At 36.3% G+C, this 24,862-nt stretch overlaps 1 protein-coding gene across 1 annotated transcript in view; it reads left to right on the top strand.

Moving 5' to 3' along the window:
• The window catches only part of ATP9B (ATPase phospholipid transporting 9B (putative)), a 159,960-nt gene that overhangs the window by 49,530 nt on the left and 85,568 nt on the right, over positions 1-24,862 (top strand). Inside the window, exons 7-8 of the mRNA XM_071736298.1 lie at positions 2,518-2,569; positions 18,610-18,704. Of these exons, the coding sequence (XP_071592399.1) occupies positions 2,518-2,569; positions 18,610-18,704 (147 nt within the window). The remainder of the gene's footprint in view (positions 1-2,517; positions 2,570-18,609; positions 18,705-24,862) is intronic.

Below are 24,862 nucleotides of genomic sequence, written 5' to 3'. Positions count from 1 at the left end.
CCGGTAGTGCTGAGAGGTACCTGCTTCCTCCTCCTAGAGAGAGTTTACATCATCTTCTTTTGAAAGCTGAGCCCATAGTACACTGAATCTTGTAGTTGACTATTCAGATCACAGTATTCCAAATAGCACCCTTGTGGCTGTGTGCTGATCTCTGGAAGGTTTCATTGGAGTAATGGAACACTTTGCCCTCTGTATCCAGGGTTGTTTTTTGTCAGAACTTAATACTGCCATATAATTGTATCTTTTCAGGAACTAAGGCAAATATTGTAATACAGCATTATACAGGGAAAAAGCATCAGCTTCTTCAGTGCTGTTGTCTGATGTAAATACACATTTGTTCTCAATTATGACTCAGACAATGTGAATTTTTTTTTTTTTTTTTTTTTTTAAACTCTGTGAACTAATTTTGAAGTGTCCTCAAATGTTGAAATGGAGGACTGGCTTGAGTCAGATGAACAAAAATACCCCCCTCTGTTTGTGTTAATTCTTCTAGGATGTTTTTAAATGTCTTTGCTGATGCTGTGGTCTGTGCTATTGCCCAGATACCTGTTGGGATAAGTACATTCAGAGCTGCTACATGCTGAATGCACTTGAATTTCATGGAAAGACAATTTTGTACCCATTACATTTTTCTTGAATAGTTACATCTTTGTACTAAACCATACAATTTCTGTCTTCCACTTTGATATAGTATTGTGACTAGGATTACCCCAACAGAATTTACAGGTGGGATTCTGTATGATGTGTTCAATACAGAAGATGTTTCATTGCTCAGTGTCTTGAAGATTTCAGTTTAGTCTGTTGCTATCTTCAGAGCTGTTTTTCCTGTATAAAATAAATAACCTGTTTCCCATAACTGTTTATGCATAAAACAGATCCAAAATTGAATTATTATTGCTCTTTTGATTTTGCAGCTAGATACTAATTGAAGAGTGAAATAGGAAATAGTAGTTTTGAAATATTCCCTGAAGTAGGTTTACAGGTGTGACCCCTTTACTCCCTATCTCCTTCTGAAGCATAAGATGTTCCTCAGAACTGAGCAGTGGCCTTGGTTCTGCTTACAAGTCTCTAGATGTAACTACAAACATCAGGTGTCATTGGTCCTAGAAGCAGACAGTGACTGAGAAACTTGCTGTTAATTTAACTTGCTGTTAAATTCTAAGACAGAAAATTAGTTCTGTCCTGGCCCAAACCAGGATGGTCAGCTACATTTTTCTTTTCCACTCAAATAGACAGTTGAGCTCTTAAAGAATAAAAAGGTGAGCCCCAGATATGCAATGACTTTCAAAGCAGTATCAGCTAAGGATAACAGGAAACCTGAAATAACTTCTCAAATTCATTTGCTTTCTATTGAAAAACATTTGTACATTATATTATCTTAACAAGTAATCTGAATTTAATATTAAATATTTTTATCATGAAACTAGTGAAGACCTTGCTAATAATCCACTTAGATTTCTTATTTAGTTAAAAATAGTCTGTAAATTAAATTAAAGTGAATCTTTGTGTTTAGCTTCTGTTTCAAACAGTACATAGCATACTGGACTCAAGTCATGATAGGAAAAAAATGCAATTCAGTACAGTGTATTTTCTCATTGCTCTCTATACTGTTCACTCTGGTTACTGTCAGCTTAATCTGTGGCTTTTTTCCTTTCCAGTGTCTCTTCAGATTTTGAATTGTTGGTTATTTTTAATTTCCCATCTTTACATTCTTTTTGGCAAGGTGTAACTACAGATAATGTATATGTGGTAGGATTTGACTAGTCATGGAGCAGATAGCATTAATGTGTGGGAAGGTGGTATTGTTAATTTTGTTCAATCTATGAAAGCTTAAATTGGCCTTTCTGTGGTAAATAAAAAATTGAAAATGTGATTTGGTACAGATAGTTCTGTGCTTGAAAGGAAATGGTAGAATAGGTGTGCAGATGCATTTGACTGTGACTATGGCTCTGTGCCTTATTATCTAAGAAATTCTATTGGTTTTTTGTCTTCATATAAAGGAGAGGCTTATAGATGTGTGAAATTGGAAAATCGTGTACCCTGACTTGCTGTTTCCTCTGTGTATGTTTGTGTGTGGTGGGTGAGAGGACAATACTAGGTATACACAATGTTTGCCACTTGAGTGCTAAGACATGTTTTAAATGTCACTTTTATTATATATGCTGTCAGGTTTGCTCAGTGAAATTGTTTAAAAAACATTTCTATTAGATATTTATATTCTAAAACTACTATTTTCAGGCCAGAAAATGTAAATCTGTTGTAGTTCTTTAGATATTTATGATTCACTTATAAAGAACATCTGAAAGGATTAGCTGTATCTTGCTTATTGTATAATTTTTTGAAAATATCGATTTCTGAATTGCAAATGCTGAATGTAAAGTACTATGAGAAATCCTATTTTAATTGAGTTTCAATCCAAGTGTGACCCTTTGGTAATAGATCTTTACTGGACATTTGATTGGAATTCACTTTTTTTCCCCTACTAACTAAAAATGTACCTTTTTTTCCCCCCCTCAGAATCAGCGAATCCCGTCTGACATGGTGTTTCTCAGAACATCGGAAAAAACTGGTATGTTTTGATAATTCTGAGTCTTTACATATAAGTTTGTGGTTTCAGTAAAATTTTAGATTGTGCATTGTGGCCAATATGAAGTGTTCAACTAGATATATGGTAGGAGATCTAGCTTTGATGAGATTAATAGGAAAGGGCCCATATGTGAGACACACACTACACTTGGACTATATAACAAGAGAAATCTTACTGTAAACATGAGACCTTTATAGCTATGTTCCTCTACATAGATGATTTTAATGAATTATTATAATAAAATATTTAAGTAAAGCAAATATTTATATTTAAAATACTACACATTTAATATTACTTGACTGTATTTTAAATGGTTTCTAAGTAGTTGTTATCATTTAAATGTCATGTGATCATATTTCAGTTGTTAAACTGAAAAGAATGGATATCTGACCCTACTAATGTGTTGTTAAAATATTTTAAAAAAACTATTTCAATGAGTTTAAAACCTGAAATAACTTATTAGTTTTTTTTTTTAAACTTAGAAATAATACTGCCTTTTGGTCAGAAAAAAACACCAAACAATTTTATTTGGTGAGTGAAAGAAAAGTACTTCTTGTTAGCTCTGTTTGTCAACATTTTTTTAATCTTTGAGAAATTATTATCTCCTTTTATAGGAAGCCTATAAATTACAGCTATTTTGATTAAAGTTTAGGAATTGCTATTGGATGCCCCTCATATAACTCAAATGAGTTTCCATCCTTTATATTACCATTTCTCTTCAGATCCTGAAGAACTGTCTGATATTTGTCAGAAAGCACTAAATTTCACAAAGGTAATAGCTGTGATATTGGTAAACCCTTTAGTAGTGGCCTTTGGTATTTCACTATAGCACTGGAGTTCTATCATATATTTCAGATAAAAGGCTGAATTTGCAGAGGTCATTTGCAAGAAAAGACAAATATTTCTGATAGCCTACACAACACTACTAAAGCTATATATTTGCTGAAAGAAAAAGAAATTATTGTGCAGTTACTGTGTCTTGCTAATGACTTTTAAATGCTGATACGATGCACTAGACAATCTATAACTGGTCCAGACTGACAAAGTTTCCTATAATCTCTATATAATGTCCATCTTGATTAACCACCCTCTCTGGTACAGAAAATACGGGCTTTTCTTTTTATTCTCTCCCACAGTACTTCATTGTATTAAAATGCATAATGCTTCTGATAATTAAAATCTCTTGAATCCTGCATGATTATAAAGGGATTAATAATGTTTATTATTGGGCTACTCAGAAGGTCGTCTTTTCCTACTGGCCTGGAAACTTTCAGCTGAAAGCACAGCTTCTAGAAAAATAGAAAGTAGGAGGACTTCTGCACCTGTAAAATAATTGCTTTAAATTAAAATCAATAGAATCACAGGATTTTCAGGGTTGGAAGGGACCTTTAAGATCATGTAGTTCCAATCCCCCTGCCATGGGCAGGGACACCTCCCACTAGATCAGGTTGCTCAGAGCCCTGTCCAGCCTGGCCTTAAAAAATTTCAGGGATGGGGCTTCCACCACCTCTCTGGGCTACCTGTTCCAGTGCCTCACCACCCTTATGGTGAAGAAATTCCTCCTAATATCTAATCTAAATCTATCCTCCTCTACTATGAATCCATTCCCCCTGTTCCTATCACCACCTGACATCCTAAAAAGTCCCTCATCAGTTTTCCTGTAGGGCCCCTTCAGATACTGGAAGGCTACAATGAGGTCTCCTTGGAGCTTTCTCCTCTCCAGACTGAATAACCCCAACTCTCCCAGACTCTCTTCATAGCAGAGGTGCTCCAGCCCTCTGATCATCCTCGTGGCCCTTCTCTGGACACACTCCAGCACATCCATGTCCCTCCTGTAACAGGGTCTCCAGACCTGGATGCAGCACTCCAGGTGGGGTCTCACGAGAGCAGAGCAGAGGGGGAGAATCACTTCCCTCGGGCTGCTGGCCACGCTTCTCTTGATGCAGCCAAGGATCTGGTTGGCTTTCTGGGCTGCAAGTGTGCCCTGATGGCTCATGTTGAACTTCTCATCCACCTCCACTCCCAAGCCCTTTTCCTCAGGGCTGCTAGGTCCTGTGCATGCCACATATAAGTGTTAGAAGGTTAGTATGCGTGTTGATCCAAAATTTTGCTGATCTTTACTAGCTAAATTGGATTAGGTGTTATGTGTCTAGGCATTTGGAAGCAATTGTTGTCCACTCTAGGACAGGTATGTACCAGTTGTAATTTCTTTAAGTGGTGGGTGTACAGTAGAAATGTATAGGACACATTTTGCAGAGTTTAGCATTGTAGGAGCATCAGGAACTGTTCATCTGGTGAGAGGTAGCTTGCTGTGCTTAATTAAGATTCTTGCAGCAATTTGCATCAAATGCATTGTCACTGCTGGAATAAATGAATGAGTAGACCTACCTTGCAACAAAACAAGTTCTTAAATTACGTATTTTTCATATCTACACTATAGCATGTGTTTGTCCCTGGTTTCTGTTTGTGAGGTTACAAAAGTCTGTGTAGTCTCCCTTCCCTATAGTACTAGTAGTTGAAGGATGAGGCACAGGTATAGTTGTCAATAACAAAATCCAGGCCAGAAAGGCATCTGCACAGGATGCCTTTGTCTTCACTGGAATATATATGAATAGTAAATTGTGAAGGACCACGTTTACTATAACTCTTTGTCAGATACAGATTGAAGGAGGGAAACAGGGTGAATCCCTGTCATGAATGTGTGAAGAAAAACATTTTTGAATGTGAACTTCATCAAGTCTACTTCAATCAGCTTTCTAAGAACATCATATTAATTTTTTTCTGTAAGATGCTACATTAATTTGCTGTCTATAAAATCTACTTATTTCAAAAGTTTAATGTGTTCTAATAGTATTTTAATAATTTCATTTTCAAAGTACTCACAAGCATTTTTAAAATTAGTTGTGCATCTGCTCTGTAAATGTTCAATATAATGTATAGTGAGTAAAGAGCAAACTGAGTGAAATCTTCCTAGAATTCTGATACAAAATATTTTATATACTGTTCTGCTGCACACCAAATGTAATTTTTATCTAAGCATGTGACAGACCGACTAGTTATATTGGTAATGCACTTCTTTAAAAACAAACAAAACCCACAACAAAAATAATCCCCTAAAATACAAGCATATGGCAGTAATTGTTTTTTGACTAAAGAGTGAACACTTACATCTGTAATTGTTTCTTTCTGGATGTTGCAGTTTTGACTGATTTATGGTTTAATTTATAGTTGATGCTTTAAGTACTTTGTAAAACACATTAGGTTTTGCATGGTTTTATGTTCTGTATGTAATTTTATCTTCTGTGCCATAAAACAGTTTAACTATAACTTCTTACTATAAATCTGTAAAAAGTAAATCGAAGAGTTTGAACTATTCTGAAAATCCAGTCTACCCTGTAAGCTTCTTTTGGGGCAAAGTACTATTTTCCAACTTTAATATTTACGCTACATATTAATGTAGTCTGCAGCATTGGGTTATTCTGTATCTTCAGCCAAAAAAAGAAGCTATTACAAATGAGTAGCTTACAAAGTTCAGCCTAAAATTATTCTGGCTTTTTTTCATTCAAGTGGTATGTGCTTGATTTCCTCCCCTTCTACTTCCCACTGGCCTCCCAAAATGCAATTTTAGGGATGCTGAGTTTTTTAGGATATGTTGTTATTAACATTCATATATGTTAGTATTAACTCTCATAGCAGAAGCTGAATTTCAGTGAATCAAGCTTAGTTGGAGGTGGGGTTTTTTTTGTTTTTTTGTTTTTTTTTTTTACTGTATCACATACATTGTCTTTCAGCTAGAATATCCTTGTGTAGTGTAAGTACTTGATACTGATTGTGTAAATGTATCTTAAGTTCTCAGATTCTTCTGGATATTTTAATCAGCCTGTAGAAAAGTCATTATAAAGACTAACATAGGTGGGTTTTTGTTTTGTATTCATGTTTTGACTGTCTGTAACACTGGTGTTGCTCTCTTTCATGAAAGGAGGCAGCTAGATGGCTGTTTGGATTTTGAGTTAGGATTGCTTCCTGAGGGGATGTTGCTGGTAGAAATCACTCCTCTGATGTGAATTCTTTGCTGCTGTCAGGCTCCCCATATAACAGAGGTTTCTGCAAGTTCTTAATGGGCTTTCGCAATAAATTAAAAAAAAAAAAATTAAGAGAAAAACCTCTGTAACAGTATCATGGTTTTACAGATATTTAAAAGAAATGGAGGAAGGTTAAGGCTGAATCTCTGTATTTTGGTTTTGTTCATTACATATGGCAGAGATGACAAACAATTTTGTTACTGTATCTCTTTAAATCCAGGAAATAGTAATTTACTGGTGTAGACATTCCAAAATACTGCATGTATACATACAAGTCTACAATGGAAGCAGTAGGGAAATGGGAAATAATTTACAAATTCACACAGTCCCTTGATTGTGAAAAACTTTTCATTCCTTTCAAGGTAATGCCAGTTGCACAGTTGTTACATCTGGTATTTTTCAAATCTCTGTTACATTGCTTTGGTCTTGCATATGTGAGTACATCAGATGGCACAGCAGAATCACAGGATGAATGAAGTTTTTTAAATAATGTCCAGATACCATCTAGTCCAGCAACCCTGCTCAAGCAGGGCCACCTAGAGCTGAGTGCCCAGGAGCCTGTCCAGGCAGCTTTTATGTATCTTCAAGGAGGGAAATCCTGCAGTCTCTCTGGGCAAGCTGTGCCAATGCTCATTAATCATCACAGTTAAAAAAATACAAATTCTTGCTTCCTGATGTGCAAAGAGAACCTCCTGTGCGTCAGTTTGTACCTGTTGCCTCTGGTCTTGTCACTGTACACCACTGCAAAAAACCTGGTTCAGTCCTTGCACCCTCCCTTCAGCTATTTATACACACTGCTGACATCTCCCTAGAGCCTTCTCTTCTCCAGAGTAAGCAGTCCCAGCTCTCAGACTTCCCTCATATGCAAGATGTTTCAGTCTGTCATCTTTGTTGTCCTCTGTTGGAGCTTCTCCAATATGCCATCACTTGTACTGGGAGCCCAGAACCGGACACAGGTCTCCAGCTGTGGCCTCGCCAGTGCTGAGCCATAGGGGAAGGATCAGCTGCCTCAGGCTGCTGGCAACACTTGGTCTGATACAGCCCAGGATACCAGTAGCCTTCTTTGCTGCAAGGGCGTGTTTCTGGTTCATGGTGAATCTGGTGACTGCTAAGCTGGTTTCCAGTTGGGTGGCCCTTAGCATATACCATTGTGTGGGGCTGTTCCTCACCAGCTGCAAGGTTTTGCACCATTTTTTGTTGAATTAGAGGTCCTTGTCAGCCCATTTCTTCAGCTTGTTGAGGGTCCTTTTGAACATCTGTTCCATAGTTTCTTGGACTTCATTTATGAAACTCCTTAAAAATAGTATATTTACTGAGGCACAGATTACTAGTCACAATGTTTATATTTTCACAGCTGCAACAAGAAGAGCAATCTCACTTTTAATAAAATTTGTAGTTAAGGGTTTCCAGTATTCTTGTAATTAACAATAATGGAATGAGTAAAATGTGGGAATACTATGAAAATAATTTTGTTTGAGTCTTTGTAGAAATTCATTTCTGTAGCAATATAGCTGCCTCACATATGATGTTTTTTAAAAATTGTAACCATTTTACTAGGGTAAACAGTGCAATGCAAGCAATAGGCTAAGTCATTCATACAGTTTTTTTGCTGTTGGAAGGAGCTCTGAGTAAACTAGCAAGACTTACTGCAGACTCTACCTTCTCAAGCAAAGTCTGCTGATCAAAGAATTATTTTGAAAATTATGTACTCTTAAGCATTTATTCGCAGAAAGAGGGCATTGTGCTGGCAAGTATTTATTTTAAAGGTCTAGTTTTGTAAATCTGATAATGCAAGGATTAGAATATTCGTGTCTTAATATGAATCCCCAAACTTGCTGCAAGTATATATAAAATAAAGTTGATTCAAGTAGTATCTGTTTATTCTGGGCAGTTAGGAATAGGTGTTCTATAAACAACTTAATTGTCTGGACATAAGCCTGTTCTGGAACTTTAGATATTTGAACCTCAAAGCAGAGGAAAAAATGTCAGTTTGGAATTCACTTAGGAAACTGATGTCACTTTTATCTCTTTATAAAACCAACTGCTGCAGAATAAGGCTGAAGGATTTGCATTTGTCACACATTCTGGAATTTTCTATTATGTTTAGAAAACAAGAATTATAAAAACTACCTGTCTCAGAGTGAAAATGCTTTGAAAACCTATTTCTATAGAGAATGATAAATGACTGGGGCTAAGTTTTGCACATACGGCCAGATAAGTTTATCTTTAGGGCATGAGTAGCTGCCAACAATCTGTCCAAACTGCTTTAATCTCTTTCTATACTTCAGTTCTTATTTCATTTTTAACATTGATTTAACTTGAGCTTGAAATGCTTTGGTATCTACTTTAGCCACTGAGTAATAGTGATTCTATGTGATCACTACTTGTTTAAGTCAGTTAGTATGAGTGTTATGTGGTGAAAGAAGGAGGTCATGGCAGACATTAAGCTCCTAATAGTATTGTTCTTTCTTTTACTGACATAAAATTATACCGTAAAATGTTATTTGAAGGCATGATAATATATTTAATTTCCTAATTATTTTTTTTTTTTTGCATACTCGGGTGAGTAGCACAATGCATGTTTTATTAGATTTGCAGCAAAATAGTAAGTGACAAAGGAATGATTTAGTATTTACTTTTTCTGCTAAAAGAAATCCTGTAAGGAGACAGTGTTAGGAATAAGTTTGCCTGTTCCTGCACTCCGGAGATAATGCATTTCCCTAGAATTTCAGAGCACTTGGCATGGCTGAGGTAGTCTGAATATCTTGAAATCCCAAACAATTCTGCCAGTTTTGGGAAACAGCTTAGAAAAGCTGAAGATGAGAATCCTCAAAGTGATTCTCAGAGACAGGGCAAGTCACGCAAACAAACTATGTATATGTTTATAACTGATAGACTTTGGATATGTTGCCAAAGTTTTTGAAAATAAAAGACAAAGAATTTATTCTTGTAGAAGTTAGATTTAATAGTATTGAATAGAAGCAGTTTATAATGTGTGTTTGGTAAAGTATCTGTTCAAGATTGATACAACACGTAGTGTTTTTTTTAGAGATACTGTTATCTTTTATTCTGTTATGTATTTAATTTTGTGGGGGGGGGGGGAGGGGGGTTTGGGTTTTTTTTCTAGTCTGAAGACTTTATTGGGCAAGCTGTCAACATTAACTTAAACTTTTCAAAATGTTTGGAAAATGTTTGGATGTCTTCGTCATCCTCATCTATGTTATGAAAAAGGAATTTCTGCATAACCTGTGAAGTTCTTATTATTAAATCTTTGCATGTGGATCTGTTGCATCTTCCCAGACTCCTGCTTGGTAAAGTAGAATGTGCAAAAGTTTAATTTTTAAACCAAAGTTTTATCCTCTTGTTTTTCACATACCTTTTGTAATCTGATGGCTTTGTCAACTCCTTTGACTTGTACTTTTCTGTGCTTAAGCTGTATAAGATACCAGGGCCAGTTCTGATTTAGTTAATGGCATAATTTTCAAGTTGATAACTACTCCGCTGCTAACATCTTCCAAGACTAAACCAGTTGATTCTGGTATATTTGGCTATACACTTAGCTCAGTCTCCTCTGTTTGCTTGTGAGTTCCTCTCTCATCAAGAGAGAAAATGTTCTATGAGTCAGCTACAAGCCCTTTTCTTTGAGGTACAGACGTATTTTTCATAGAATCATAGGAAGTTAGGGGTTCAAGTTAGACCTGGAAAGATCATCTAGTCCAACCCCTGCTGCCAAAGCAGGGTCACCTACAGGAGGTCACACAGGAACACATCCAAGTGGGCTTTGGATGTCTCCAGGGAAGGAGACTCCACAACCTCCTTGGGCAGCCTGTGCCAGTGCTCTGAAACTCTCACAGTGAAAAAATTCTTCCTAATATTTATATGGAACTGCCTATGCTCCAGTTCATAACCATTTCCTCTTGTCCTATTATTAGTCACTCCTGAAAAAGGCTTTACTCCATCCTTCTGGCCTCACCCCTCACATATTTATAAACATTAATGCAGTCACCCCTCATTCTCCTCATCTCCAAGCTGCAGAGCCCCAGCTCCCTCAGCCTTTCCTCATAAGGGAGATGTTCCACTCAATCATCTTGGTCACTTTGCACTGGACTCTCTGGAACTGAGGGGCCCAGAACTGGACACAATATTCCAGATGTGGCCTCACCAGGGCAGAGTAGAGGGAGAGGAGAACCTCTCTCAACCTACTAACCACCCCCCTTCTAATGCACCCCAGGATGCCATTGGCCTTCTTGGCCACAAGGGCACATTGCTGGCTCATGGTCTCTTTCCATGCAGGAGTATCCCCAGGTCCCTTTCAACTATTTTTGTATTACTGGTCTATAGAGATATGTAAGTGCATTAGGGAGGTTGATGCGGGGGAGACTTAGGCTCTGCTGTCAGAGTTCTCAAATCGGAGAGTTTGTTTAGTCAATATTCTTAAAAAATTTTTCATGTTTACTTGTGGCATTGATGTTACTATGTGCCTTGCATTAGGACCAGAAAACTATTTTAATTTATTTTGATTTTTTTCCTAACCAAAAAAGAAGGAAAACTAGTTTAAAAGTCCTAATTCCTGATTCCATTTCTGTTATGATAGCAGTTTAGTGATTGTCCTGTGTCACTACTGCATATCTGGTTGTACTTTTTAAGAAGGATCCTAATGAATCTTTAAAGCAAGATGCAGTACTTGCACTTAGAAAAGTTCTCATAATACATTTTAAATAAGAACCAACTTTCCAATTGTAAACCAGGATGATTTCTTGGAAGAACCAAATGACCACTCTGTTAAGGACAGAAAAATGGAAAATACCAGTTGAATTCAGTACATAGACCAGAATAATGATATGATATTAAAACAGGTGGTGCTTATGGAATAACGTTCATGGAACAGTATCATGTTAGACGTTTTTCCTATTTTAGTGCTATTTTCCTATTTTGAAATAGTTCCTATTTCAAACTGTTTTGCAGTGGAACCACTTTTTTGTTAAAAGACTGTAACCTCTCTAGAGGCAAAAGGTTCTGTTTTGTTCCTTTTACCTATCCAGATGAGCAGCATAATTTGTATCAGTGGTTTGTAACCCCAGTGAAATTAGCTTGCTGTAGTAGGTTGTGCTAGGTAGGGTTTTTCTTCTGTTGTGGTACTATTACTTTTGGAAAATATTTTCATCTTGATTCAGTTGAAGGAAGTTATAGCTTCTAGTGCTTGTCAAGAAATGTGCTTCTGATACTAACATATGGAGTAAATATTGAAATAAATATTGAGTGCTGAAGATGTGAGCAGAATTGGTTTACAAGTAAATGAACAAGGCTGAAAATATTCTAAAAATTCTCATATTTTAATCAGGCTACGTGTTTGGAGTATTCATGGGACAGATCACAATCAGTTACTCCATTTCTAAATGTTAAAATCAACTAGAATAGCAGTCTAAGCAAATGCACAAGCATGGATTATTGTCAATCAAAATTTTTTTGCTGATTTTATAAAACTTAATGGTAAAGCTGATATGTGCCAAGTACAGCACTTACTTTCATCCCACTATAAAGTGGAATTCCAACCTCCTTCACTTTTTTTTTTTTTTAATCAAAAAAGCGAGAACTTTTTCAGTGTTCTAAGCATTCTGTGTGTGTTTTTGATTCAGTCAGTAAAATGAAGAGGTAAATAATTCACATTCTTTTTTTCTAAACAACTGGGCTTCTCCTAAGAGATTACCAGAATGTATCAAAAGAATAATGATGGAAAGCTGTGCATCAGATGCTATTAAATGGAAAAGATAAATTAGTGCTTGAGTATACTTCTGTATGTCTCAGAATTATATGAATCAGTAAGTTAATTTGAGAATGGGAATATGAATGCAGATGCTTTGGTTTTTGCTGGGTTGGTTTTGTTTTGTTTTGTTTTTACTTGGAACATTGTTGGCTATATGTATGATAATTCCATAATGTTTTTAATAAAAATAGAACCGAAAATTCTGAAAGCGTCCTAAATCAATATAGCAATTCAAAAAAGATGCAGTGTGATCAAGCTTGGATTAAAAAGCACCTGTGTTCTTGTCAATAAGGAACTGTGATGAGTTTGGGAGTATCATATTGACATGTATTAATACATGGTATCCTATAAGACCATCAGTTGATTGTTTAGAATGTAAATTAACATGTGGATAGATCCAGTGACTGATGGCTTAAATTCCAAGTAATCAGTTGCTTTATCAGTTTCTTAATTCAGACCAAATATCACAAGTACACACAGTTCTCTCATGGTCTGAGGAGAAATTAATGCTTTAAAACTAATTTTAAACCAGTCATATAAATGCCACTACTTTTTTGATTGCATCTTATGTGATGGCATTGTAGCTTAAATGGGGTGTTTCAGGTGTCCTGGGGTGTTTTTTTTTTTTTTTTTTTTGATTTTTTTTATCCCTCCTTAGAAGCTATCATAATTGAAAGCTTCTTGTTTACTGGTAAATGAAACTCTGTATTCCAGCGTGTTATCCTGGAGCTGCTGTTCATCTTGTCATCATCTTAAAATTTTCACGTACATTGTCACATAAGTAATATAAATGATTTAAAAATTAAGTTGCTTGAAAATGATCTGGTGTTAGGTGTGCAAAGACCAAGTCCATTTTTCTTTTGCTGGGTTTATTCTAGTAACCCATCTCTTTCAAAGCTTTTGACTTAAAGCAGGAAGGCCAGTAATATTACTGGACAATATATAGCTGTTTATGACACCACAGCTTCATGTGCCACTCAGTGACCCATCAGTTAATTCATCAACACTTGACAGAGGCTCTTCACTGGGACACTTATACCAGTTGATCTTAATTTGATTGCTGTTAAAAACCTTCCTTCCCTGACAACTGTTGTCAATTATACAAAATAAAATCAAGTATTCATAAGTAGGATGTAATAGGATATAGGCAGACAGATTTAATAATTCAGTTTTGCTGAAGCTTGAAAGTCATTAGTTGTAGCTGTTGTTCTTATTTGTAAAAAATTCATTGAATACAGCTTTTGTGAGAAAAGACAGACATAATTTTATTTATTTGGAGTTGACTGAGAAATCCAGACTTGTAGTGGTGATTAAGCAATATTTCTGTTTAAGAATAAGTGACACTAATTATCAGTTACATATTACTTTAAATGTAACAATTTAGTATTTTTTAGACTAACCTAAGTGTACACACTCTATTGTTGTTTTTTGATGATATATTTGGAATGTGGAATTCAACCCTGAATTTATGCAGACAAAAACAATACCTTTTCAATACTGGATGATTGGTCTTTAAATATGCTTGTAAAATATGCATATTTCTGCATATCTGCTTTATACAACAAAATTATACTTGCTTTTCTCTGATGCATCCTAGCCAAGTAGAACATGAAAATGTGTGCTATAGTATCTATGAGTTATACCTATGAATTCTGTTTAGTGTTTGTATGCAAGACTTTTAAGCTTGCTAGTATCTGGCAAAAAATTGCAAGCAGAAATCTGTGAATTTTTATGTTGTCTGAGAAACAATTAAATACGGTTTTCATAGCTTCTGAGTTGTTGACTGGCTTCTTATATACTGTTCTTTACTGTGTATACTGATGTTTGTAACAAATACAGTGTGTGGGTTGACTGTTAAAGCTCTGTTGAAGAGATTTGAATGTACTTGTGAAATCTAAAAATGGAAATATTTAAAAAAATAATTTCACTTTAAAATTCTGGTTAAATAGGTGACATTGAAGACAAAATCAGCTGTAATATTTCTCAAAGCAAGAGCAGAAAAAGTGAAGGACAGAAGTGTGGAAGTATTTTATAATGTCTCATTTACTTAGTAATTTTTTACTGCGAGTCAGACTAAGTTATTTGTTAGTTTTTTCCCTCTGAATTTAGAATCCTATCTCATCCCACCTCTTCCCATCCCACCCCATCCCATGACTTAGAGTTTCTTTCTCAGATTCTTCTTCCAAACTGGGAATTTGGAGTTGGGAAATGAAAATTAAGTTCTGAATTCTTGATAATTGAGTTCTTGAGTTCTCATCCCTGGAGGTATTCAAGGTGATGCTTTTGACGAGGATCTGAGCAACCTGATCTAGGTGAGGGTGTCCCTGCTAACTGCAGGGGGTTTGGACTAGATGACCTTTAGAGGTCACATCCAACCCAAATTATTCTGTGATTCTATGATACAGGACAAGTGGGAAAAGAAAAACGGCAAGAAAACGATCTTAATTTCTCATGTTGCTATTAGTTAGGAAACCTGGGCAGCCCTGGAAGTCAGGTACATTAAGTGTCCTTCCAGTACTTGAAGGACGTAGAGGTGTTGGAGAGGGTGCAGAGAATGGCAGCCAGGCTGATTAGGGGTCTGGAGAACAGGTCTTAGGAGGAGAGGCTGAGGGAGCTGGGGCTGTTCAGCTCAGAGAAGAGGAGACTGAGGGAGAGACCTTACTGTTCTTTACCGCTCCCTGAAAGAAGGTTGTAGTGAGGCAGGTGCTGGCCTCTCCTCCCCAGTGACTAACAATAGGACAAGAGGAAATGGGCTCAAGTCGTGCCAGGGGAGCTTCAGATTGGATATTAGGGAGAATTTCTTCACCAAAAAAGTGGTGAAGCATTGGAATTGATTGCCCAGGGAGGTGATGGAGTCACCATCCCTGGGGGTGACATGGCGCTTCAGGAGATGATTTAGTGGTTACAGTGGTGCAGGACTGGTGGTTGAACTTGTTGATCTTGAAGGTTCTTTCCAACCTTGATGATTCTGTGAGTCTATGATTCGAAGTGGGATCTGCTCTAGGTGGTCTTGCTCTACCAGGGGGGTTGAACTGGAAAATCTCTAGAGGTCCCTTCCAACCCTACCATTCTGTGATTGGCATACTTTCCCACCTTCTCTGTATAAAAGCAAAAGCACCAGGCTCTCATGATCAAGAAGAAAGCAGGGAGGAAGCTCTGTCTTTTCATGATGCCATTCTACCTAAATTTTCTATACCATTTTCAGAATCTGATTTGCAGGAAATCTTCATGTGTTGATGGATGTATTTTGAGATATTTTGATTCAGTTATCCAGTCTTGGATTATTCAAGAGCCATACTTATGTGACTGATAGGATATTCTGCTTCTCTCTGGTTATTTTAGGATACCACTAGGCCACTAAGAAAAATCCTGTTGCAGTCTCTTACTAAAGAGCCTTTCCCTTAAAACATCCCTGAAAGAACAATGAATGTAACACAGAGGCATGTATGTAATACACAGGATGTATTACAATTGACAGTTTTGTTTCTGCAGCAAACTAAACCAACTTCTCCAGGGTAGCGAAGAAGTTATTTCCACACTTATTTTTCCAGAAGTTATTTTTCCACAGCAATTTTTGGTACTTGTCTAGAAGTTGGTTTTTTTTTTTTTTCTAGAAAGTCATAATCAGGCTAGAAAGACAAGGTATCTTTTACACTGACCTAAAGCATTCTGTGAAAGCACGTAAAATGAGTTTTTAATAAATTGGTTTGGTTTTGCTTGCTTTTTTATTATTTTTTGACTGGGGAGGAGGGGGAAATGGTTCCAAGCATTTTAAAGTGGAGCTGTTACAGTGCCAATTTTTCAGAAGACCTAGATTCTTAGAAGTTTTATGTACTACTGACTCAAATACCTTCCAAAGGTAAAGTAAGGGTGACTTCCACACAATATGCAGTAGGGAATATTTTGCAGGTGAAAAGTTGTTTTTATATAATTTTACTAATTACATATTTAATCACCCATGTTTATAGCTTATTTAAAGCAGGTTTAAAATCGGTATATCATAGTATAACTTCAATTACTTAGCCAAATCTGCTGCAGTATTTAAGTTAGAGGATTGCATTGTTTCAGTTTTGCTGTTGTGATCACTATTGAAAGCTGACTTGGCAGAAAGCAGTCCCTTTTTCTGGATAAAAGGGAAAGAGGCTCTGAGATAAGTTATTGACAAAATTAACTGCTGAAGTGGAGAGGAAATGCAGCTGGCCAATACATGTCATAGTGTGAGCTCTATTAAATGAATATATGTGCAGTCAACCATCCACAGGAGCCACCCTGGTCTTGAACTGCATTGATCTATAGTATAATTCCAAATGAAATTGATGGAAGAGAGCAACCATTGACAGGAATGGTAAAGAGAACCATGAAATGGCTTGTATAAGTATGATGGAAAGTAGGTTAATCTCTGCCATGGATAGAAAGTGAGGTGAAACCATGGTATTTCTGAGTTTTCCTAGGTATCTCACCCTTGGTTATAATGCAGTGTATGTTACTGAACTCTTAAAAAAATGCTTTATAGTATTTTATTTCTAGAAAAAAATCCATAAAGAATCCTATCAAGAACTTTAAATTAAAATTTTAAAAAGGACTTTTGATACAGGTTCACATTTTGCAGCTCTGAGTTTTGGGTGAAACGTAGTTGTGATAATGTATTCTTAGAGTTGTTTAGATTAACATTTACAGTTTTGTTTATTTACTATGCACTTACTATAAATATAGATGTTACATGAAGGTTTGTAAGCTTCTTTCAAGACTGTTGTGGAAAAATGCTACCTTCTAGTCATATATCATTCCAGGTGGCTTCTCTCTCAGACCATTAGCTCATTGAACTGTTCAATTTACAGGCCTTGATGAATAAAACATTGGTTTCTGTTAGATTTTACTTATACAAGGTTCTGTATTCCCTATTGAAAAAATTTCTTGGTTAATTTTGTGTTCACAGGTAGGTAGCCTTTCTTAATGTGTTGACTGTTAGATTCAAAGCCTATAGCATGCTTTATTCTTGTCTGTGCAAGTGGACTCAAGCCTGGACAAACTAAGAGTTTCCTTCAGTCTAATAGCTACCATATCACTTCTAGTGAGGTAACTGCTTTGTTAGTTTTAATATGATTTGTTGAAATATAGAAGGAATTTTGGATATACGTGCATATGTCTATACACATTGTTTAAAATTTACAAATGACTAGAAGAATACATTTTTCTTTTACATACATAACCCACCGTAATAGTAATGTACACAGGTGTTAGGCTGTGATGTAATGGAATCTGTAATTATTATTTAAAACTATCTAAGGGCTTCTTTAGAATTGCAATTGTGAAGAGCAGCATTAACATTTTACCACCTTTTTTAAAGGTTTAAAGGCTTGAAACTAGGTCGAAATTGTAGGAAAGTGTATGCTTTTAATACATTAGTAACCCAAGTAATACCCAATGGTACCATCAAACTAGTTATTGGGATGGGGTGAGGCTCTGCACTGGTCTTAATTTTCTGTTTCAGGAAAACTGGTCTTCTGTCTGTAAAGTATACTGATTCTCTTCATTTTGCATCAGTCTGTATCCTAAACTTCCCTTGTATGTGAAGTACTACACATGTGTTGGCAGGTTTCTTTAGCCTTGGATCCTTGTCAACTACAGATTATTCAAAAATATTTAAATATAATACATTTCAACTCATTATTTTGAATGTCATCCATGTTAAGTGTTTATTAAAAAAAAAAAAATTGTTTCAGAGAAACCAGGAGATTATAAGCAGTGGAAGTGTGTGATGTCATACGAGCAAAGAGTCAAAAATCATGGACGCCAGTTCATTATTCTGTTGTGTTGGAATCATACAAGTGATATAATTCTAGAAAGAAAAAAATCTGTATCGGCTTTGAAACCTTTAACTGTTCAAGGTTTCTGTTAAATAGGATTTAATAGGATTAAATAGGATTTTCCCCACTCACCCCAGTTCATGAACAAGAATCTTATCTACTTTTATCAGAAAAATAGTGCTACTGTGTGTGTCTCCAGCATTCCTGGAAGAAAACACAAAGGCATTCCAAAATATGGATTCTCTTCTATGTAGCACATTTATTTTAAAATTACTGTTAATTGCCTTATTTTCTCTCTTCTAAATTTTTTGATGAAAACTGAATTTTTTAGAGAAAAAAAATAGTTTGATGTCTTTTTATAACTTCAAGGTTCATGTTTCATTCGAACTGACCAGCTCGATGGAGAAACAGACTGGAAACTGAAGGTTGCTGTCAGTTGCACACAAAGATTGCCGGCTTTGGGGGTAAGCATTTTATCTGTTTGCTTTTAAGGTATGCATATATATCTCTTATCTGAAATATCATTGCAGTTATTGTAAGGACTGGGAAATACCTGTTACCAAAGTCTTAGTTTGTTCAATAAATAGGAGATACTCCACTGAGTGAGAAACTGGAAAGAAACAGATACAGAATTGGATTTTTATTTTTCGACTTGGTGCATCTCATTCTGATCCACATTGAGATCCATACTCCACAGACGTGTATCACAGTTGTAGTGTTTCCAACTAAAAAGCCACCTTTGCCTCAGGAACCATTGCTTTAATCTAACTTGTAAGCGTGGAAAGCAGCAGTTTTGAAAGTTGAAGTGTTTTCTGTTGTCAAGGTGCTTTCTGGTCTAACAGTGCAATGTGCAAGTTGGCACAAGGAGGACTGTCCAAGACTTACCTGATTGTGTGTATTTTTTGAGGGAGTAGATGTGTTGTGTCATGGGTAGCTCATAAATTTGTGAAAAAGGACACATGTATGTGTATACATTCAAAATATTTTTTAAAATATGTAGAATTGTATAAATGTCTCTTAATGAGAAGCTGAATTGTGTTCCTTGCTCCATGGAATCTTGCAATTGTACAGGAGAGATGGCTTGATATTAAGACTTTATTTGAAAATATAGTCAAGTTGCAAGCTTGTGGAAATTTCTGTGTACAGAGTGCCTGGTGTTTTGACAAATAATCCTTTAAATGTTTTATTAAAAGCAAACATACCCGAAGAGGACATTTCATATGTCCTCTCAATAGAAAAGCTAAGTTTTAGGTTATCTGACAGATCTCAGCAAAATTTCTGCAGTTATTCATTCAGATTTAGAGAGGGGCTATTTTTTCTTGCCTTCATAATGTTTTGGCTACTAACTTCACATATGACACAAGGAGGAAAAAAATAGCTAGGTTTTAATTTAGAGGACCGGGAACAAAGGATGGAACTGAAGGGTGGTCATGCCAGACCTAGATGCCAAGTTAGGCTCCAAGACAAGTTCTGGTGCAAGAACAACCTTTAACAGGTATTCTGTAGCCTGCAGGTAAACTTAATATTTGTAATCATGCCTCTTCTCTAGGCTTTTACAATGTAATCATTTGCCTATCTTGTTTTTTCATTAAAAAAACAAAACAAAACTTGCCCATTTGCATTTAACTAAAATCCGGTCAATTTTAAATCTGGGTTTATTTGGTGTTTTTTTTTTTTTAATTTTTTTTTTTATTTATTTATTTAAATAGTGTTTTCAGGTAGTTACAACTGTGTCCCACTTAGCTATTATGTTTTATTTCTCTTCTGTTGTGGAAGCATCACTGACTGCACTCAGCAAAAAACTGTATGCAGAGCAGTGCCTCCTTTGAGTTCTGTTTGGTGGTTGCAATTCCAGTGTTCTGAGTTTTGGTGTTATGAGGCTGGGTGCTGTTAATCAAGGAGCTATGTACACCTAAACTTTCCCTAGCCACCAGCAGCAGATGGAAGCCACCAAGCAGTTGACATGCCCCTGCCCTGCTCATATCACCCAGTTACTGGAGGTTAACTACTCCAGACAAGACTTTTTCTTCATTAAGCTGACATATCATCCTGAAGTAACTGACATTGGGTAAAATATTTCCTGCCAACCACGCAAAACTAGCTCTCAGCTTCCATACTGTGTGGTTTGGTCAAACCATTGATACTTGGTTGTTCTTCAAGGAGATAATTTCTAAGTGTCTGCTTCCTAGCAGTTCTTAGACTGTTTGCAGTGGTCATGTTATATATCTGCTTCACTCTGTGCCCCATCAGTGTGTGAATTATTTTGAGGAAATGATAGCCTAATGTGCTCAAATGTAGAAGCTTTTTAGGTGATCCCCAAGTCCTTCGCATAAGCTAGTGCTCAACACACATCTCAGAAACTTGTTTCCATTCCTTTGGAAAGCACAATGGTATTTCTACAGTTCCTGCAAAGACACTTCTACCTTGCCTGTCATGGCAATAATGGAAGAGTATCAGCCATCTAAAGAAGCTCTGGCTGGACAACTTGAGAATATTAGTATGAAGCTCTATGCAAGCTGTGAATTGCAAACTAACAAAAAATAGCATTATGAAATTAATTTTTTTTAAGTCTGATTCTCTGAGTTCCTGGTAGAGTCATAAGCTGTATGTCTATATAGGCCCTAAATTTATTCTTTTTTTAAAAACTTAATTTAAATTGCAGTGGCCAGAACTATTCCTTTGAAGTTACAGTAAAATGTTTTTGGAAAAAAGAATAAAAATAGGATACACATTTTAAGCATGTAAGAATAGCATATATACCCAACTTACGTAAAAAGGGATGCTTAAAATCTGTGGCTGAGGTTTTCTCAGCAAACAGTATTTAAGTTCTCTTGTGTGCACACATAGTGGAAACAAAAAGAAGCAACTTGGTTATTAGTAGGGATCATTTCAGAATTCCATTTCAAGTAGACTTTTTCTCACCCCACGTTTCTACACTATCCTCTGCTGGTGAAAACTCTTATTAAAACTGAAAATTAGGCACGTTGCTTCCGAAGTATTAATTTGGTAATCTGTTGCTTTGTGAAACATCCCTATGCTTTCTGTTTGAAACTTGAAAAAACTATTCTTCTACAGCTATTATTGCGATAACCTGTACAGAGTGTAAAAGGAGCTTTTTGTTAGGCTTAAACTCCTTTCGCAGAAATGTGCTGGAGTTTGAAGCAGTCTGGCGAAGGCTTGAGCTTTGGCCTCCAGTTTGGCATCAACTTCAGTTTCCTTTCCTCTATAAAATGTTAGGAGAATCAGGCAATGACCCTAACTTCTGCCAAAAGAAGCTGCTGGGATGTCATCCTGGCTTTTGTTGTTTTTGCACTGTGTTCTGCAGAAGATGGGCAGTGCATCATAATTGCCCCCAAAATACGCGGTCAAAGTAAGGCACTTGAGAGAACAGCTATCTAAATGTTTTGTCATAGCTTTTTTAAATCAAGCCATTCACCCAAACTGTTTTGCTTGGTGGAATTTAGGGAAACAAACCTTCCCAAATACCAGACCATTCATACCTGACAAATGCCCGTTTCTGCTGAGCCTGTCAAACAGCACTGCTGCTGCTGTAGGTAGCACAGCCCTGACACCCTTCCCAGCGCGCCCGCGTCCCTCTGGCAGTGTCGGGACGGTGCGGGTGGCTGCGGGGCGGCTTCCCCATCGCCACCTGCTGGGCAGCCGCCGGCGGAGCTGCGGGATGGTGAGGAATGCAAAGTTCTCCTCGCCCGGTCCGTTTCCCTGGCGGGAAGCTTGTGTTAAACTCGATGCTGCCTTTAAACTGGATTGAAGGCTTGTATTTGTATGGATGGCTATATAAATGGGTTACGTTTCCGAGGGTCACTGTTTGTTCAGAGGGGGGTGCGGGCAGGGGGTGTGCAGGGTGACATTTCTGGCATCTGCCATTTCACCTCACTGTCTGATGGTCTGCGTTTTTGGTTTAGTGGATCAAATAGTTCCAGTAAACTTGCTGCCTGAAGTACTAGGTTATTGCAGTAGTGCTTTCCCCGTCCTCCATGTCTAAAGCAACGTCCATGACAGCCTTTTCTCCATGTGCTTGAAGCGCCTTTTGAAAGCTTAGGCTTTCATATTTTCATGATAAAATTAATGATTTAAGAGAAGGCGTGCAAGTTGAGGACAAAATAAACTGTGACCAATTTGATCACGTTTGACGGAATTTACTCTCCATAATTGTAACTCTTTGATTTCTTCAGTTATCTGATGTAAAGACAATGAGTATCTTGGGTTGGTATGAGCTGTCAGTTGTGTCAACAGAGCTGCACTGTAATTCTACCCACGGTGAGACACAGAATAAACAAACCTGCAGACCATCAGAGCTTTTTTTAAAGAACAGATGACACCACCAAGATGACCAATACAGAATTTGCTGTCTTTCTAAAGCACTTAATGTGATCAGAGAATTAAAATTTCAACAAGTCATTCAATGACAGCTGAGCAGCAAATATTGTAACACCTAGATTAGGTTTCTTGCAGTTTCATAGTTACAGGTGGAGCAGTTGTTTTGGTGCTATGCATGCTCTAAGGCATTCTTATCTAGCTTGCATGATAAACCAAATTTATTAACAGCAATGAGGTCACTGTAATTTTCAATAAATGGTGACTTGCTGATTTATATCAGAAGATCCATACAGCAGTAAACAATACCATTTACATTTAATTAGTTTTATTGAACCAAAGGCAATTCTATTTGTAATGAACTACATGTTATGATTAAGAATGTATTTTAATGATCTTTAAGTAAGGTGAACAAATGTTGCCCTTGACCTAGTAGGGGAGATTTTTTTATGTTATTGATAACTTTACACTGCTTTTTAAATTGGGAAAGGCAAAAGAGAACAGTTTTGCTGTTGCACCATCATAGTAATTTCTTGACTTTCCTTGTAGAAGGATTAAATACATTCTTCTGAATTACTATTTTCAGGTATGAAATAATTAAAGGCATATCAGGTTTTTTTTTTTTAAATACACCTACTGTTGTATAAAAAGAATTTAATTTTTACTATGTGAGAGTCAAGACTTTTATATAGTCTCTTTAGTCTAGAGCAGTGAAAGTCCCCTTACTCAAGTTCTTTTTTTTCCTTGAGGAAGAAAATAACTGAGGTCATTTGCCCTCACTGTCTCCTAAAAGCAATGTAATTTTAGATGCAGAATACGGTTTCTGTTGTACAGATCAGCAGAGCTATTTGGCTTCAGTGGGCTTCAGTTCAGTTCTTACAGCATGAAAATAAATCTTTACTGAAGCACTGGATTTCACAAAGATCAAGTCCCTCATGTGGTCTCTTTTTTTTCTTTTTTTTCCCTTTAAATATAACTACATCCTTTCCATTCTCCCAGCTTTTATGTAGGGGGAAGCAATGGCATAGCCTAAACAGGTTCAGGGAGTAGAAGTTATATTTATATGTAGTGTTCTTGTATTATAAAACTTACATTGACCTGAGAATGATGTTCTTTTTGAGGACAGAGCATTGGGCTACAGAAATTATTTTTTTTTACCCTAACAATGAAAAAGTACTTCAGAAAGCACAGAAAATGTAAAAGTGCAGAGAAAGTGCTGAGCACATGTAATATATTTGTATGTCCATTATTTTTGCTTCTCATGAATGAAATGCCAATGAACTACCACTTGGATTTTTCTCAGAGCATAGGTTTTTCTCAAGTTTTCTAGTTTTAGGAAAAAACATGCACTTTTGGAATACTCTACTCACTCTGGTTTTCCAGAGTAATGGCACAAATGTGTAGGTAATATGCAGACTGCAGTTTCTCAGAAGTGAGCTTGTATCAGAGTTAAAATTCAAAAAAGAAAAGCAAACATGAAAGTTTAGGTGTTATATCAGAAATACAAAAGGACAACTAAAATGGAAAAGACACTAAGGGAATGTGGTAGAAATTTTACATTTGAAATGTAACAAAGGAGAACATCAGAATAGAAGAAAATAGATTAGAAGTAAAGAAAATACATTACGGTACAGATGTAGATTTGCTTTAAAAGCCGGACCTTTCTCTTTTCATTTATTCTAATTTTGCTTCCCACTATGGCATTCTTTGAAAAGAGAGGAGTTCTTGGTTGACGCATTTCACTAGCAGTTTTTATTGTGTATATGAGTGTGTGTGTGGTATTGGTTTTCTGCTGTGCTATCTACTACTGAGAGTCTCTTTATTTTTCTTTGCATAATAAAACACACAATAGCCTGGATTAGCTAAATTGTAGGTGATAACAGATTGGAAAGAAGTGAATGATGAAGATATAGGACACCACATGTGTATTAGTTTCATATTAATTATTTCTCTTAAACCTGATGAAAGTAGGTTGGAAGGACAAGGATGCATTGAATGAACTTTGTGAAAGACTACAATAAATAGCTAGTGGTTTAAGATAAAGATACTTTGTGAGTTAATGTTCAGATTTGATTAATGTTTTTAAAAGGATGTGAAATACAAAGTCAGTTTTTGCCGGGTATTGCATGAGAGATTTATTGTGTGCAAAATATAAAAAGAAATACAAATCCATTATTTATAGAGATACACATTTTTAAAATAGTTGAATGTGTTTAATGTACAGTAGGTTTAAAAAAACTGTCATTTTGATCTGGAAAAGTAAAAAAAAAAATATATTCAAATAATT

The sequence above is a fragment of the Heliangelus exortis genome, chromosome 2 (genome assembly GCF_036169615.1).
Source record: "Heliangelus exortis chromosome 2, bHelExo1.hap1, whole genome shotgun sequence".
In the NCBI taxonomy this organism is placed as follows: Eukaryota; Metazoa; Chordata; class Aves; order Apodiformes; family Trochilidae; genus Heliangelus; species Heliangelus exortis.
This window is presented reverse-complemented; position numbering and strand designations above follow the sequence as displayed.